General features: G+C 53.9%; 3 protein-coding genes across 3 annotated transcripts; 1 reads left to right on the forward strand and 2 right to left on the reverse strand.

Annotated features, from left to right (window-relative positions):
- Positions 1-383: 383 nt before the first annotated feature.
- On the reverse strand, positions 384-7,159 carry BGZ61DRAFT_586148 (uncharacterized protein; the record flags this gene model as incomplete). The annotated part of the gene is made up of 2 exons (XM_046256428.1): positions 384-5,161; positions 7,145-7,159. 2 exons carry the CDS (start codon positions 7,157-7,159, stop codon positions 842-844), a joined length of 4,335 nt encoding a protein of 1,444 aa, XP_046107626.1. The 3' UTR covers positions 384-841.
- Positions 7,160-8,951: 1,792 nt separating this feature from the next.
- BGZ61DRAFT_475191 (uncharacterized protein) lies at positions 8,952-10,145 on the forward strand (the record flags this gene model as incomplete). The annotated part of the gene is made up of 1 exon (XM_046248656.1): positions 8,952-10,145. The coding sequence occupies one exon, from the start codon at positions 8,952-8,954 to the stop codon at positions 10,143-10,145; it is 1,194 nt and encodes a 397-aa protein (XP_046107627.1).
- Positions 10,146-10,326: 181 nt separating this feature from the next.
- Positions 10,327-13,244, reverse strand: BGZ61DRAFT_504467 (YIF1-domain-containing protein). Its single transcript, XM_046251801.1, has 7 exons — positions 12,898-13,244; positions 12,627-12,828; positions 12,245-12,570; positions 12,048-12,191; positions 11,333-11,407; positions 11,164-11,243; positions 10,327-11,046 (listed from the first exon to the last, which is right to left on the reverse strand). The coding sequence occupies exons 1-7, from the start codon at positions 13,171-13,173 to the stop codon at positions 10,584-10,586; spliced, it is 1,566 nt and encodes a 521-aa protein (XP_046107628.1). The 5' UTR covers positions 13,174-13,244; the 3' UTR covers positions 10,327-10,583.
- Between the last annotated feature and the right edge of the window lie 29 nt (positions 13,245-13,273).

Raw genomic sequence — 13,273 nt, forward strand, 5'->3', positions numbered from 1 at the left:
ATCGACGGGATGCGTATGTTGTTTGAGTTGAACGAGGACGACGATGCCGAGGCGCGGTTGATGGCGGGGTAGCTGGAGCTGTTGTTAGCTGTTTAAAGCTCTCTATCGCACTGGGGCAATCAGCTGGCGCAAAGACGGGACGGACCTGTGACGAACAGACACGACTCTTTGGGGGGTGGCCGGTTTGATGTGGTGTTTTTGGGAAGTCGAAGGAAGAAACCGGATGTGCAGCCGGGAATTGAGATGCGGCATCTTGGTTGCGGGGAGGGGCAATCGTCTCGCTTTCTTGAAGGTGGGGGTGATGTCACCATCTCTGGCATGATGCGGATACGGCTCAATTCACCTGATATAACTCTGACTTTGTAAGAAACTGTTTATCGTTTATCCTTCACCAATTTAATGACGTATGTGCGAAACTCCCGGAGGCGTCTGGCTTTTGCAGCTACCCTACTTCTCCCACCTCACTGAAGCCACAAAGAAATATCCCGTACATTGACGTTGATGTAGCACATTGAGTCAAGAACGGTACAATTAAATCACGATGTACCTTTAAATTAGGTGAACTAAACACGATGCGTCTCCTAGGCTCTTGACGATGGCTGCATCACTTTATCGCTTGCCGTAACTCCGTCGTATGCTGAAATGCGTCCGCGCCTATCCTTCCCCCAAGGATGTTCAACCATTCGCCAAACACCCGTTCCCTTTTAACCACCCTCTAAACGCCCAGAAAAATACACACACACAAAAGACTGTGTCGTTACATCATCCCCCGGTTCTGGCCTCCCTGTACTGGCTCTCATATCTCTATACTGCCGTTCATGCAGCTGGGTATCAACAACCATCACCTCACAGGAGAGTTGGGGCTGAGTCCCCCCATGCGCCGGACCACCATTTGCATCTTCTCGATGAGCTCTGGAATCCGGTACGGCTTCACCAGCACGTCGTCGCAACCTGCCTGCTTCGCCTCCATCACCTGCTCGGGCCTTGCATTGGCCGTGACGGCAATGATCGGGATACGGCCTCCAGAAGCGCAAAAGATCTCGCCATTTTGCTCGAGTTCTCGAATTCTTCGGGTGCACGTCAAGCCATCCTGAATGGGCATTTCAATATCCATGAGGACGAGATTGATGGCGATTGGCAGTGAGCTTGGTCCGTTCCTGGAAGCCGAGAGGCCAACGCCGACAACAAGACCGAGGTCGACAGTGGGAACAGCTCCATGGCGACGTTGGAGCTTCTCTAGTGCTTCGATTCCGTGGTTCGCCACGTCAACAGTGTATCCACGATCTGTTAGACCACGCCGCGTGATCTGCTGGTTGATGAGATTGTCCTCAACGATGAGAATGCCGTCAAGGCGGATGTTCCCACCAGGATTCTGGTGTCGCTGTAGGCGAACATCGCGCAAGTTCAAGGCACGCTTAGTGTCTAGCATCTCTGCAGCATCTGTGCTAGCAACCAGTCTCGCAGCTGCTGCGACCGCCAGTGCCTCATTTCTCGATTCTTCGCTTGGGAGGTAGGACTCGATGTAAAATGCAAATGTTGACCCAACGCCAGGCTCGCTTGATACACCGATTGCTCCGTTCTGCAATTCTGTCAAGCGACGTGAGATGAACAGGCCTAGACCGGAACCTCCATATTTGACGTGCGTTTTCGAGCTTGCTTGCACAAACTTGTTGAACAGATTGCCCATTTCCAAAGCGGTCAGTCCTTGGCCGGTATCTTTGACCTCAAAGAGTAGATAGACTGGGTGATTGCGACCCCGTAGAGCAGGCTGTTCATACTCCTCTGACAAATCGCAGAACCGAGGTATGAAGTCGACGGTTGTCAAGGTCTGATCCGGGGGCTTCAAAGAACCCTTGACGCAAATCTTAACAGTTCGAGTTTTGCCAGATTTGGTGAACTTCAATGCATTGGTGAGTAGGTTGATAAGCACTTGTTTCACTCGCGACGGGTCAAGATCTAGAAAGTCGTATCCAAGATCCGTGTAGGACTTGTCAACGGAGGAAGTCAACTCGATATCCACGCGGCGAGCTTCCACTTCGAACATCTTCAATGCGTCATTGGCGATCTGGATAGGATCGACAGTACACGGTGTAACTGCCAGGAGCTTGGAATCCAGCTTGGACATGGTGAGGATGTCATCGACAATGCGTTTTTGGTGTTGCGCGCAAGTCACGATGGTTTCGGCATTTTCGATGCTGTCCTCCAAGAGTTGCTTTTCTTCGTCGGACCTTTCGATGCGGGGACTCTGATCTGCCATATCGGCGTTTGCTCTTGTAGGTGTGAGTGGAACTGGGTTCTCGATGATATCCTGTACCCTGGAAAGTGACGCGATGATGGCGTCGGTGCAATGCAGGATGGCGCTCAGCGGGTTTCGCATCTCATGAGACGTCATGTCGATAAAGTTCTCCTGTTGCCGCTTCGACTCGATGGCCTCCTCCTTTCGCGACTTCTCCTGATGAAGCTGCCATTTTTGCAACGAAACATCGCTCAGGCAGCCTGTAAATGAGAGGATGGCGCCATCGGAGCTCTTGACTGGCATGAATGTCCCTAATACCCATCGCGAACTGGCGGGCATGTTGTCGTCGTTGTCTTCGGCGACCCATGGGGTCTGGAGTCGGAACTCTGCTGTCTGCGGACGCCCCGTTTCCCCTAGTTCCTTTAAGCTCTGATCGAGAATAGCCAAGTCCTCCTTGACTACACATTCGGGCCAGGGTTTGACGACGACCTTGGTGAGGTCAACCTTGGCCACGCCAGTAAGCTCCCAGAACAAGTTGTTTGCGCTCAGAAGCTGGCCGTCCATGCTCATATTATACATGCCAACGGTTGCGAATTCAGCAAGGCGCTTTAGGTTCTCAGCCTCCTGCGCTCGTTGGATAGCTTCTTCAGCAGTGTCCTTCTGCACTGTCACATCGGTCAAGCAAGTCAGAATCCGAACCACACTACCATCAGGGGCGCGCTCTGCTTTGATTGAGGCAAGGATGTGGCAAGCCACTTTGTTGTCCACTGTAGGCAAAGCGGTCGGAGGAGACTTCAGACCTTCTGGCCTTGATCTGCTTCCGTTTCGTAGAATTCGGTACTCATATGTCACGACATCCCTTTCTCCAACGTCCTTGTATGCTTGCATGACCTTTGGTATATCCTCTTCCAGGACAGACTCCAGTAGAGCGCCGCGGTGTATTATTCCTCTTGGATAGCCTGTGATGCGGTGCCATGCCTCGTTGGCGAAGGTGACATTGCCATCGGTGTCGACGAAACACATTCCAATTGGAATAAACTCGGCAACGGCTGTTAGGGTCTGGACAGACCTATTTGTTTGCTCTGTCTGGTACTCCAGCCTCTCCTTGAGCATAGCGTTGTCGTAGGCAGCTTGCTCTGTGGCGTTGCGTCTTCGGCGAGTTTCTTCCTCCAAGAGAACGGTTGATGCGAGTGAGCTTGTTAGCTTTTGATTGAGAAGTGAAATGAATTGCCGATAGTCATGGTCGTATGGCCGTCGCGGGTTTAGGCCGAGCACCAAAATACCCATGACATTTTCCTCTTTGGTAGGACGAATAGGGCATATAATTGCAGCTTGACAAGGATCGCCAAACCCTCGCCATTCTAGCCCATGGAGAAGTTGCTGAGGCAGTGTCCCATCCTTTGTCTGAAGCAAGAGAGCATGAGGCGAATTTAGAGACTCCCGAAACATGGGAGCGAGACCGTCGTCGGCGTCTCGAAGGTTGATGGTTGGGGGCGCGATGACGTGGTTGTCGGGCACCCCAAGTGATCCTTCCAAGCGGCATGTCCTTGGACATCCGTATTTTGATGCTGAGGAATCGCCGTCGTCGTCATCACCTACCGAGTAGATGAATGCCAATGGAACGTCGTATGCCGGGCTCCAGCGCTCGAGTTCCTCGATTGTCCTTGTCCAGTATGATTTGACATCCACAGTGGCGATCAAAGCCTCGCCGAGTTCGACGAGCATCTTCATCCTCCTTTCCCAAAGTCGCCTAGAAGTCGTTTCGAGGAGGCAATGTTGCACACCCATGTACTTTTTGTCGGAAACAATCGGGACCATCGACCACTCGGCGTATGTCTCCACGGACGAACCATCAGCCTGTTCAATGAAGAACCTCGACTGATCTTCAACCTTGGAACACCTTTTCTGGGGTGATGCGATTATGTTTTCCAGTTGCTCCTTTAGATGGGGCCATGAATCGAAGGCGGACCGTCCCAGACGTTCAGGATGTTTGGCGCCGCAATACTTGGAGAACCCCTCGTTGTAAATGGTGACACAATCAGGGCCCCAATAAAGCGCGATTGGGCGTGAATCGGATATTACTTGGCTGAAGGTTTGTTGCAACTGTGCCGACCAGGCTGCCATGGGGCCCAACGAGGTTGATCCCCAATCCACGCTCTGAACAACGTCAAGAAAGGGCTCATGCTCGGAGTTGAAGACTGGCACCATGAGACCTGGATTAGGGTCGGAGCGGTAAATAATGGGCGTGGTGCTGTCGGATTTTCTCAGAGATGTTAAGTTCGCAGCCTCTGGGATTGGGTTTTGGGAATAGGGTCTCGAGGAGGATCTGGATGTCGCGGCGCTTCCTTCCTTGCACTCAATTCGTTTCTTCCGAGGGGGTTCGGAGCAGGGGACCGTCTCATTGCCACTCATAACGACCCATTGATCGCACACAATGCTCCGCGTCCAGAAGACGCCGAAGTAGGGGAGGGAGTGTTGGACATCGGCAACGGTATGAGGCTCGACATCAGCGTCGGGATTCAATTTCGAGGGTGGGTTGGTGACCCAATTCCAGAAGGGTGAGTGAGAGACATCCTGGGGGATGGAACAAATAGACTGGTCGAGAGTGAGGGTGGCCTTCAAGGCCGGGTTTCGGTAGAGGATTTCGTTGGAGGAGGCATCGGGAATGGATGGGAGTTGGACGACAAAGGTCGGGCGCGGGTCGGAGCTGATGAGGTCAACAAGACCAAGAGACTGCAATGACGGAACCATGCCCGCTGGGTGTCCGACTCCAGCAATCGGGGGCGGCCAGGCGGGAACTGTGCGAGGCCGTGCTGGCGGAGGCGGACGGAGCCCAGAAGATGGTGAGGCACGAGGCACAAGGCGAGCACCCGAGGCGGCTAGGTGCAGCGCGGGAGAGGATTGCGGGTTGGCGTCGTCATTCTTCTAGTTCTTGGAAGTGGTTGCAGACTCGATCTCGGACTCGGAATCGCAGGGGCACACGGTGGCGGGGATCGTCGCGACGGCGACGGTAGTGTAGGCAGAGATGGATGGTGGTCGATACTGAGGCATCGCCAAGCGGGCAGAGAAGCTCTATCGGCGTTGCTTGGTGGACGCAAGGCCTTGAACGGTGGATGGTCGACGGTGGAGAGGGACGATGGAGAGACGGGAGAGATGTGCGATGGGACGTGGGTGGACTCGGTGGGGCCAGTGGGAGCGGATGGTGGGCGTTGAGTGGGTGGCGCTGAGCCTTGATGCTTGGCCTTGCTTGGGCGGGAAAAAATCCACGCAAAACGCCAGTGGCAGCGCCAGGGGCCACTGCCAGCGCCTTCTCCACAGCCCCGGGAGCAAGCTGGAGTGTGCTGGACGCCCGTGGCGGTTAGTGATTACTGATGGATGCCACTGAGATGCCACTAAAGTCCACTAAAGGCCACTGAAAGCCACTAAAGGCCACTGGAAGCCATTCTGGGGGAGCGCCTCCCCACCTCACGAAACCAGGATGCCGGGCTCCGTACAGCCTTCTCAGCGACGGCAGTGCTAGCCCGCCTGTCCCTGGCAGCGAAAACCTACTACGCAGCGCTTGGCAGTTCTCTGCCCCGTTCTCTTGCCTTGTCACTTGGGTGGCTGTCCCCTCCCTGAAGCCATTCAGCAAGACCGTCCAGTGATGTGTCGCGACGTGCCGTGCGGGCTCAGTGGGCGTTGGCGGGCGTAGCGCTAAGATCAGCTGCGGCAGGCCCCATAAAATGGATCTCAGCTGAGAGATGCCAAGTTTGGGACACATGCGTGAGACGTAACTAAAGTACGAATCATGGAGGGGCTGGGGCGATGGCAGTGGGTGCGGAAGAGTGGGCGGATCGCAGCAAAACGAACCGAGGCGCTGGTCTCCCCTCTCGGCCCGTTGCCCGTTGTCGCAACTCTAACCATCCAGTGCCTAAAAGTTAGAGGTAGATTGAGAGATGGTGTGCAGAGAGACTCAGAGCGGCCCGGATCTTGCACCCGCATGACTCGACTGGAATTCAGTTCGCGCGGGAACTCTTTTCCAGCTGACACCCTAGGATGGAGATTCAAGCACGTTTTCGACTTAATCCGTGCCCACCAGCAGAGTGCATCTCTCGGTACAGCCCATCTCTGCATCTGCGCAGTGCTCCGTAGATAGGCGCTGAACCATGACCATCTCGCACTCACTACTTGAGACCTGGTTCAGCCTTGTTTCTCCTAGTGCTGGCCCAGGTATCCCTTGACTGGAGTTTGCAGCGAAACTAAAGAAATAAGCCCTGGAGCGTCGGCTGGTGGCGTGCATGGCGGTCGTTATGCCATGCGATAGTGTCTGACAACGGAGAGTCCGAGAACTGAATCCTCCACCAGGATAGGCTTATCCAAGTGCGAGGATTGCTTTTGTGCCGGCCGGCCGTGATTCAGGGCGTGATTCATCCCTTGGGAGAAGAAATTATTCCCAAACACCTCGCTCGCACGGCCTTTGCCGTCTCCCTGCTTCCCGTCACGAGGACCTCTCATTTCTTTTGCTTTCTTTTCTTCGCCAGAGACTTGCCATGTGTCATTTCGCTTGGGCCTCGTGGTGGCGAGTGATGGGTCTGAATGACTCGGGAGCCGCGAGACAGGCCAGCGTTATCTAATGCGACAAGGCTTGAGAGGTTGAGAGGTCAAGAGGCACGCAGCTTGAACTACAGGTTTCTCTAATGCGGCAAGGCTTGAGAGGTTGAGGGGTTGACAGGTTGAGAGGAAAGCAGCTCGAAATGCGGGTCAGACCGAGTAACCTTGTTGAGCGACGAACTCGACTGAGACATGAATCTCCTGTCCGTTAATTACGGTAGCGGAACTTACTGTCCGGCTTGTGTAACACAAGGATGATTAAACCGGAACATGCCGCGTAACTGGCGAGCCTGAACAGCCTTGTCTCTGCACACTTACCTCATCGAGTAGCATGGCGCTCCCCAGTGAACTGGGGCTTGCGCATCTCCCGTGGGCTCGGTACTAGTGTTGACGCACCATCGCCTTGGCCTCTCTCCTGACACATTGATGCGCTCCCTTCAGCGTGCCTGTAACTTTTCCGTCAATCATGATTCATCACTTGCCAACTAACATGCTACCATGCCCAGTTGCTACTAATTACTCGAAATTCTCCTTGCGTCCCCCTTTATGCCTCTGCCAGTGACCATACTATGTCATGGCGTAGGAACCGCCTCCCCAAAGATGCAGTGATGGTCGCTACGTAGGTAGTGCGAAGACTGACGCGGGAAGTTTGACAACTTCCCGAGGTATAAGACGCACTAGCTGTACAGTGTAGTACAGTGTGCGTGAAGTGTCCTTCAGTGCCTCACAAGCCCCCTTAGACCTTCATTATTTAGCGCTTAGGTACTAAAGCTTAGTTCTTGCTTGTAAAAGTGACGGTTTACTCTTATTCTAAGTACCTTAGGTATATAATATTGAATATACTTTAGTCAAAGCCCGACTGCTATTGCTCATCACACTTTAGGTAGTTGATGGGTCGCAGATCGTACTGTGCGGGGGAGCTGTCCAGAAGTTGTCACATTTCTTGCGCCAGTCTTCGTACTTAGTAGCTTTGGGTGAAGAAAGTCTTCGGGCTTTGACGAACCCACGCCTCGTTCCACGCCTCCCCATTGCAAAGAATTCCCCTGACGTGACTTGTCAGCCCCGACGTCACGTTTCTCCGCGCGTTCATAATGCTGAGAGGAGGAGCCAGCCAAGACCCTCAAGTCTGCATTCCATCCCGGGTGCCTACTGCGAATTCGATTGGATGAGGGGGCTGAGTGACGACACACCAAGCCTTTGCTCCTCCCCCCTCTTCATGCTTAATCAAGGAAAGTCGTCAATCACTCAAGCTTGAATGTTTCAGGAAGGAGCACTTGCCTCAGGGCCCCAAGTCAACTGGCAACTGCCACCTATGGGTTGTGATTCACCTTTGCTAGATCGAACAACCTAGGTAGTCCGTCGCGTCGCTTCGCTCTCACGTTGCTCCCACATCACTCCCACATCACTCCCACATCGTCTCAGATACACGCATCCATCCAGACATTCATCCATACATTCATCCACACATCCATCACATCATCTTTCGTTGCTCATATCCTTACCGGCAACACGGCTTCACGTCGTCTCCTCGCCTGGCATCGCTAGACAGTTGAGTGCTTGCTCGATCGTTACACACAACTCCCTTCGCTTTCAATCAACACCCATTTCACATCTCAACCCCCCTTTTTACTCAGCCATGTCGTGTGCCAGCAATTGCTTCTTCGTCGATCAGGCCGTCAATCCAGCCGTCAATCCAGCCGTCAATCCAGCCGTCCATCAGGCCGTCCATCAGACCTTCTACCGAGCAATCGACCATGAGGCTCCCTCCTCCATCGGCCAGACATAGTACTTCTGTCCCGCTCACCGGGTCTACCATGCCATTTGGCTCTCCGAACCTTCCATCCAGCCCTTATGTGGCGAGTGTGCCGTTCTCTTCTTCTACAACTTGGACTCTGCAACTTGGCTTTATCGCAACGACCTTCAGGCCGTGATATCTAATACCCAAGATTTCCGTGTCAATTCCGAGAGCGGCATAGTGGCCTCGACCTCTCAGGCGGATGCAGTCCCGAGGGAGAAAACTGCTGACGATTCCTCGAACGATATTGGAGAGTTGGATGCCCCCCAGAGGGACATTGCAATTTATGGCGCCACGAATGCCTTGGCCAATACCACAGCAGATAACGAAATGGTCCCTGAACCTTACTCACTGCAACATCCTTCCGAAGACGTCTTCGATGAGATTCCCGTAAACGACTTGGCTTATCAAAACCTATCAGATAGCCGTATCCCCCACGGTCGCTTCCTTGGCATGTTCTTGCTCGAATACCGCACTTCTGAGGGTATTCTTGCATACCAGCCGTGTTCCAGCAACATCGATCAACTGGGAATATTCAAGGCTCTGCGCCCTTTGGATCGAAATGGAGACCTCGCCTTTTGCACCGCCCGAGAGTGGTCATGCATTATTCAAAGCATTAGTCAAATTCCAAAGGATGTCAGATGGGTTCTTTCTACCATTTACAACCTCGCCAATGAGGGGCTCCGACCCGAAAACGACAAGAACACGCTCTGGGGTATACGGGCCCGACTGTTCCATTGGTACGACGTGGCCGACGAACTCTTCCAGTACTACGGAATTCCTGCCACGACCCCAGAACTGGATTGGTTCCAAACGCCCACTGTTGCGAAACTGAAAGAACCGAAGGAGAACGAAGGTCTTGTCGTCCTTGGCCAGAGCCAGACTCGGTCATCCTGCTCATCCGTGACTCGTGGTGACTCTAGTCTACCCAAACTCGTTCAGCATGAACCTCCACCAATGGTTGTTCAGCAGCGGCCAGTTATTGAAGGAACTGAACCTCGTATGCTCACCTCGACAGTTCACACTTGGTTATATGACCAACCAGGCCAGATGGATTCTGTTAGACACGAGCCCGAGTCTTTCGACGCGACTCCTGAAGGAGTAGGTTACGGGAGAGGAGTAGCCAGCTCCCAGCACAACCAACTTCCAAACTCGCATGCTACTGGATCGGATGCATTGGCAGTGGAGAACGGTCCAAGGATGGCTCATACCGGAAGTTACGAGAGAGGAGTAGCTAGCTCCCAGCACAACCAGCTTCCGAATTCGCATGCTACTGGATCGGATACATTGGCAGCATCGAGAACTCCGAGGATCGTGCATACCGGAGGTTGCGAGAGCGGATTAGCCAGCTCCCAGAACAGCCAACTCCCGAACTTGCATGCTACTGGATCGGATACATTGGCAGCGTCGATAGCTCCAAGGATCGCTCATATCAGAGGTTGCATGGCGAAGCTAGAGAGAGTGTCCCGTGGGGTTGAGGAGATGTTTGAGAGATACGGCGAAAATTACACGTTGCACAGATAACGGCGAAGGTACTGGGGGCGATTCTGCCAAGTTACTTTGATTGGCTATTGTTGTTGGAATGGTTGAGGTTGAAGCGAGGCTGGAGATCCCAAAAGCAAACAGTAGTTTGCGAACTATTTTAATTTGTACGTTCACTTCTACATGTACCTTAGCGTTCAAAGAAGCGATTGAATAATAAACTGAGCTTTTTTTCTTACATTCTAAAGTTTCTTCCTATTGGTGTGCTCATTTCCTCCATGTCCTGCTCCGATTTACGACCTGTTGCTATAAGAGCTGACAAGAGTCTCTGTACACTCGCATGTCAACTGTCTGTCGTGGCATCTATTACGCAACATGTTGCGAGCCAGGAGTGTACATATAATAGCCCTGGAGAGTCTACTCTACATCTGCTTCACACACAAATATCAAGTGCGGGCTCTATAGCCAAGAGTTGAAGACCTATTGTGCCGAAATCATGCTCATGTAGATACCCCAAACCACGCCGGCTAGAGAACCAACCAGGTTCCGGCCCTGGACCGTCTTGACGGCAGAAAAGTTGACTAGGCTAACAGCAGGCCAGAGTTTCCATCCAGCCACGAGGATGGGCCAGAACTCGTCGAGCGAGGCGGCCCAGACGGCGTCCCAGTTGACGCGGGTGAGGTCGACGGTGCCAGGGCTAGTCCAGAAGGTAATGGCCTTGAAGAGGCTGGTGATGCGGGGCGCAGGGTGAAGAGCGGCGCGCAAGGCGTGGACGTAGTTGCTGAAGAGCAGGGTGTTGAGGATGGCGCCGACGGTCTGGTCGAGGACCAGCTTGATGGCGGTGTTGCGGACGGAAAGCTTTGGCGGCGGCGGAGGGTCGTCGGACTTTTTTGGGTGAGGGGGAGCAGGATAGGCGGGGAATGTGGATTCTAGGAACTCTTGCCTAAAGAGGTGTGAGATTGGCGAGTTCGGATGAGATGGGATGGTACGAGGTGGTGGTGACCCGCGAAAGTCGTGTATGAAGACTCGCGGGAGTCGTGTATGAAGGGGGCTCACTCACCAGACAAAGTTGGGCGGCGTGCTCAGCAAGTTGAACAGCAGAAACTGGAACACGGGCACCCAGTCGATCGACACTTCAGTCTATCATGGATCAAAGTCAGCCTCAATCTTCTTTTCGATTCACGGGCCATGCGAAAAGCGGAGGTGCGGGTTGTTGCACGGGCTCATACCCCAGTTCTGTACGCCGAGATGACCTGCGCCAGCACGTTGGCGATTCCGCCCAGCGCGGCGGACTGGATCATGGCCTGGACCACGGGAGGGTAATCGAGCGGCATGGCTGCGGATTCTCGGTAGGGTTGGATAAATAGGGAGGTCGATAGGACAGGAGTGAGAGAGAGGTAGACGAAGAGAAGATGTAGAAGTCGTTGATGATACCGGATATCGGTGTAACCTGGTCGCAGGGAATGGATGTTGCGCACGGCCGGGGAACGGGTTGGCAATTAATTAATGGAAGAGGTCGGGTTTAGGTGGACGCTAATTAGGCGGACGGCTTAGGACAGATTGCGCCTTGATATCCGTATCCCCCGCAGGACCCCCCACCAAATCACTCGCTCCGGGACGTTGGAGATGGACTCGCTTAGAGCATTGATTGCCTAGACCTTGGATGACGTCTTTTTACCATGTCGTTTTTCCTTCGTTCTACGTTACCTACTGAAGATGACTTCTATTCGTACACACCAGCTCGTGTCATTACAATTGCCCAGTCCGATGCCTGGCTAGTGGTCCCTCTATGTCTCCCTGTATCTCCCTGTGCCCCTCCTTGCAAACGCATGCATATGCACCAGCGCCCGTGAAAAGGAACCAAACCGCCCCCTTTCCTCTTTTCGCACTTGATTAACAGCTCCCGTGAGCTACCCGTTAATGCCTTTACGCCCGGGTGAGAACCCACATGAAGAAGAGCTGCACAATGTACGAATAGAAGAAGAGGAACTGGGTTCGCTGGTTGCGCTTCGCTCGTGTCTCCGTCTGCATAGGACCTCCGCTGCTGTCCGAGGTTTCGGGCAGGAGAACATACTTGAGAGACCGCATCTAGTACCTTGTTAGTGTCGAGTGTGGGACTTCAGGACACGGTAACTGCTTACCAAGAAGAGCGCGTTGGCCAGGAAGGTGTAAAGAAAGATGAGCCAGCCCACCCAGCCACCGGTGCCCTTGCCACCGCTGAAGATCTCGGCAACCACAATCGTCACGATGATGCCGACGAATTTGTATCCCGAGTATGCGATCAAATCGAGGAGTTGTGACTGGCTGGAGATGCTAAGGAGGTAGCATCCCAGCTTAAGCGCGAATATCTCAACGATGACGATGAGCATACCGGTCGTGGCAGTGTAGCCGAGGAGCTCGGGCTGGAACTGGCCTCTCAGACCGGCGATGAGGGTAGAGAGGAGGATATAGGTCACCAAAGCCATGACTGAAGACGTTGCTGGTCAGTTTATCCATCTCCAGAACGACGGAAGGGCGACAAACCTGGAATGTACATGTCGGGACTGTTGACGTCGTCCCGCGGGGGTAGATACCAACCCTCCTGGCCATTCGCGCCAACGGCTTGCTTGCGCGACCACGGCTTATGCCTCCAGGGGAAAAGAACCAGAAACAGCTTGTTGGCGACGTACGAGTTCGAGACGTTGAAGTAGTGCTTGAGCGCCGAGACGTTGACATATCGACCAAACTATAACACAGTCAGAACCTCAAAGTCATGCGCATGGGGGGGGGGGGGGGGAGTATTCCGTAGACTTACGTTCTGTTCGACGTATTCCTGACCATGCTTGAAAGCGGTTTGTCCAAACTGCGCCGCCACCTGCGCCGTGGGGTCGTTCATGAACTGCCCGTACGCGCCAAACACATTGCCAGCGCTGCCGCCTTGCTGCTGGTACGGCGTGCCCCCATAACCTTGCTGCTGGGACTGCGCGGAGCCCGGGGGAGGCGGCGGGGACCTTAGTTGGGGCACGGTCGACACATGCTGGGGGACTGGGTGGTGAAGGGGGGGCGACTGGGCGTAGGCCGCTCGCTGCATGGCGAAGGGAGGGAGGTGAGGTCGTAGCTAGCGCTGGAGCTGGAGATGGAGATGGAGATGGAGATGGAGATAGTTGCGCTGGCGATGTGGTCGTGCGAGA

This window comes from Ilyonectria robusta (assembly GCF_021365365.1).
Source record: "Ilyonectria robusta strain PMI_751 chromosome Unknown BGZ61scaffold_5, whole genome shotgun sequence".
In the NCBI taxonomy this organism is placed as follows: Eukaryota; Fungi; Ascomycota; class Sordariomycetes; order Hypocreales; family Nectriaceae; genus Ilyonectria; species Ilyonectria robusta.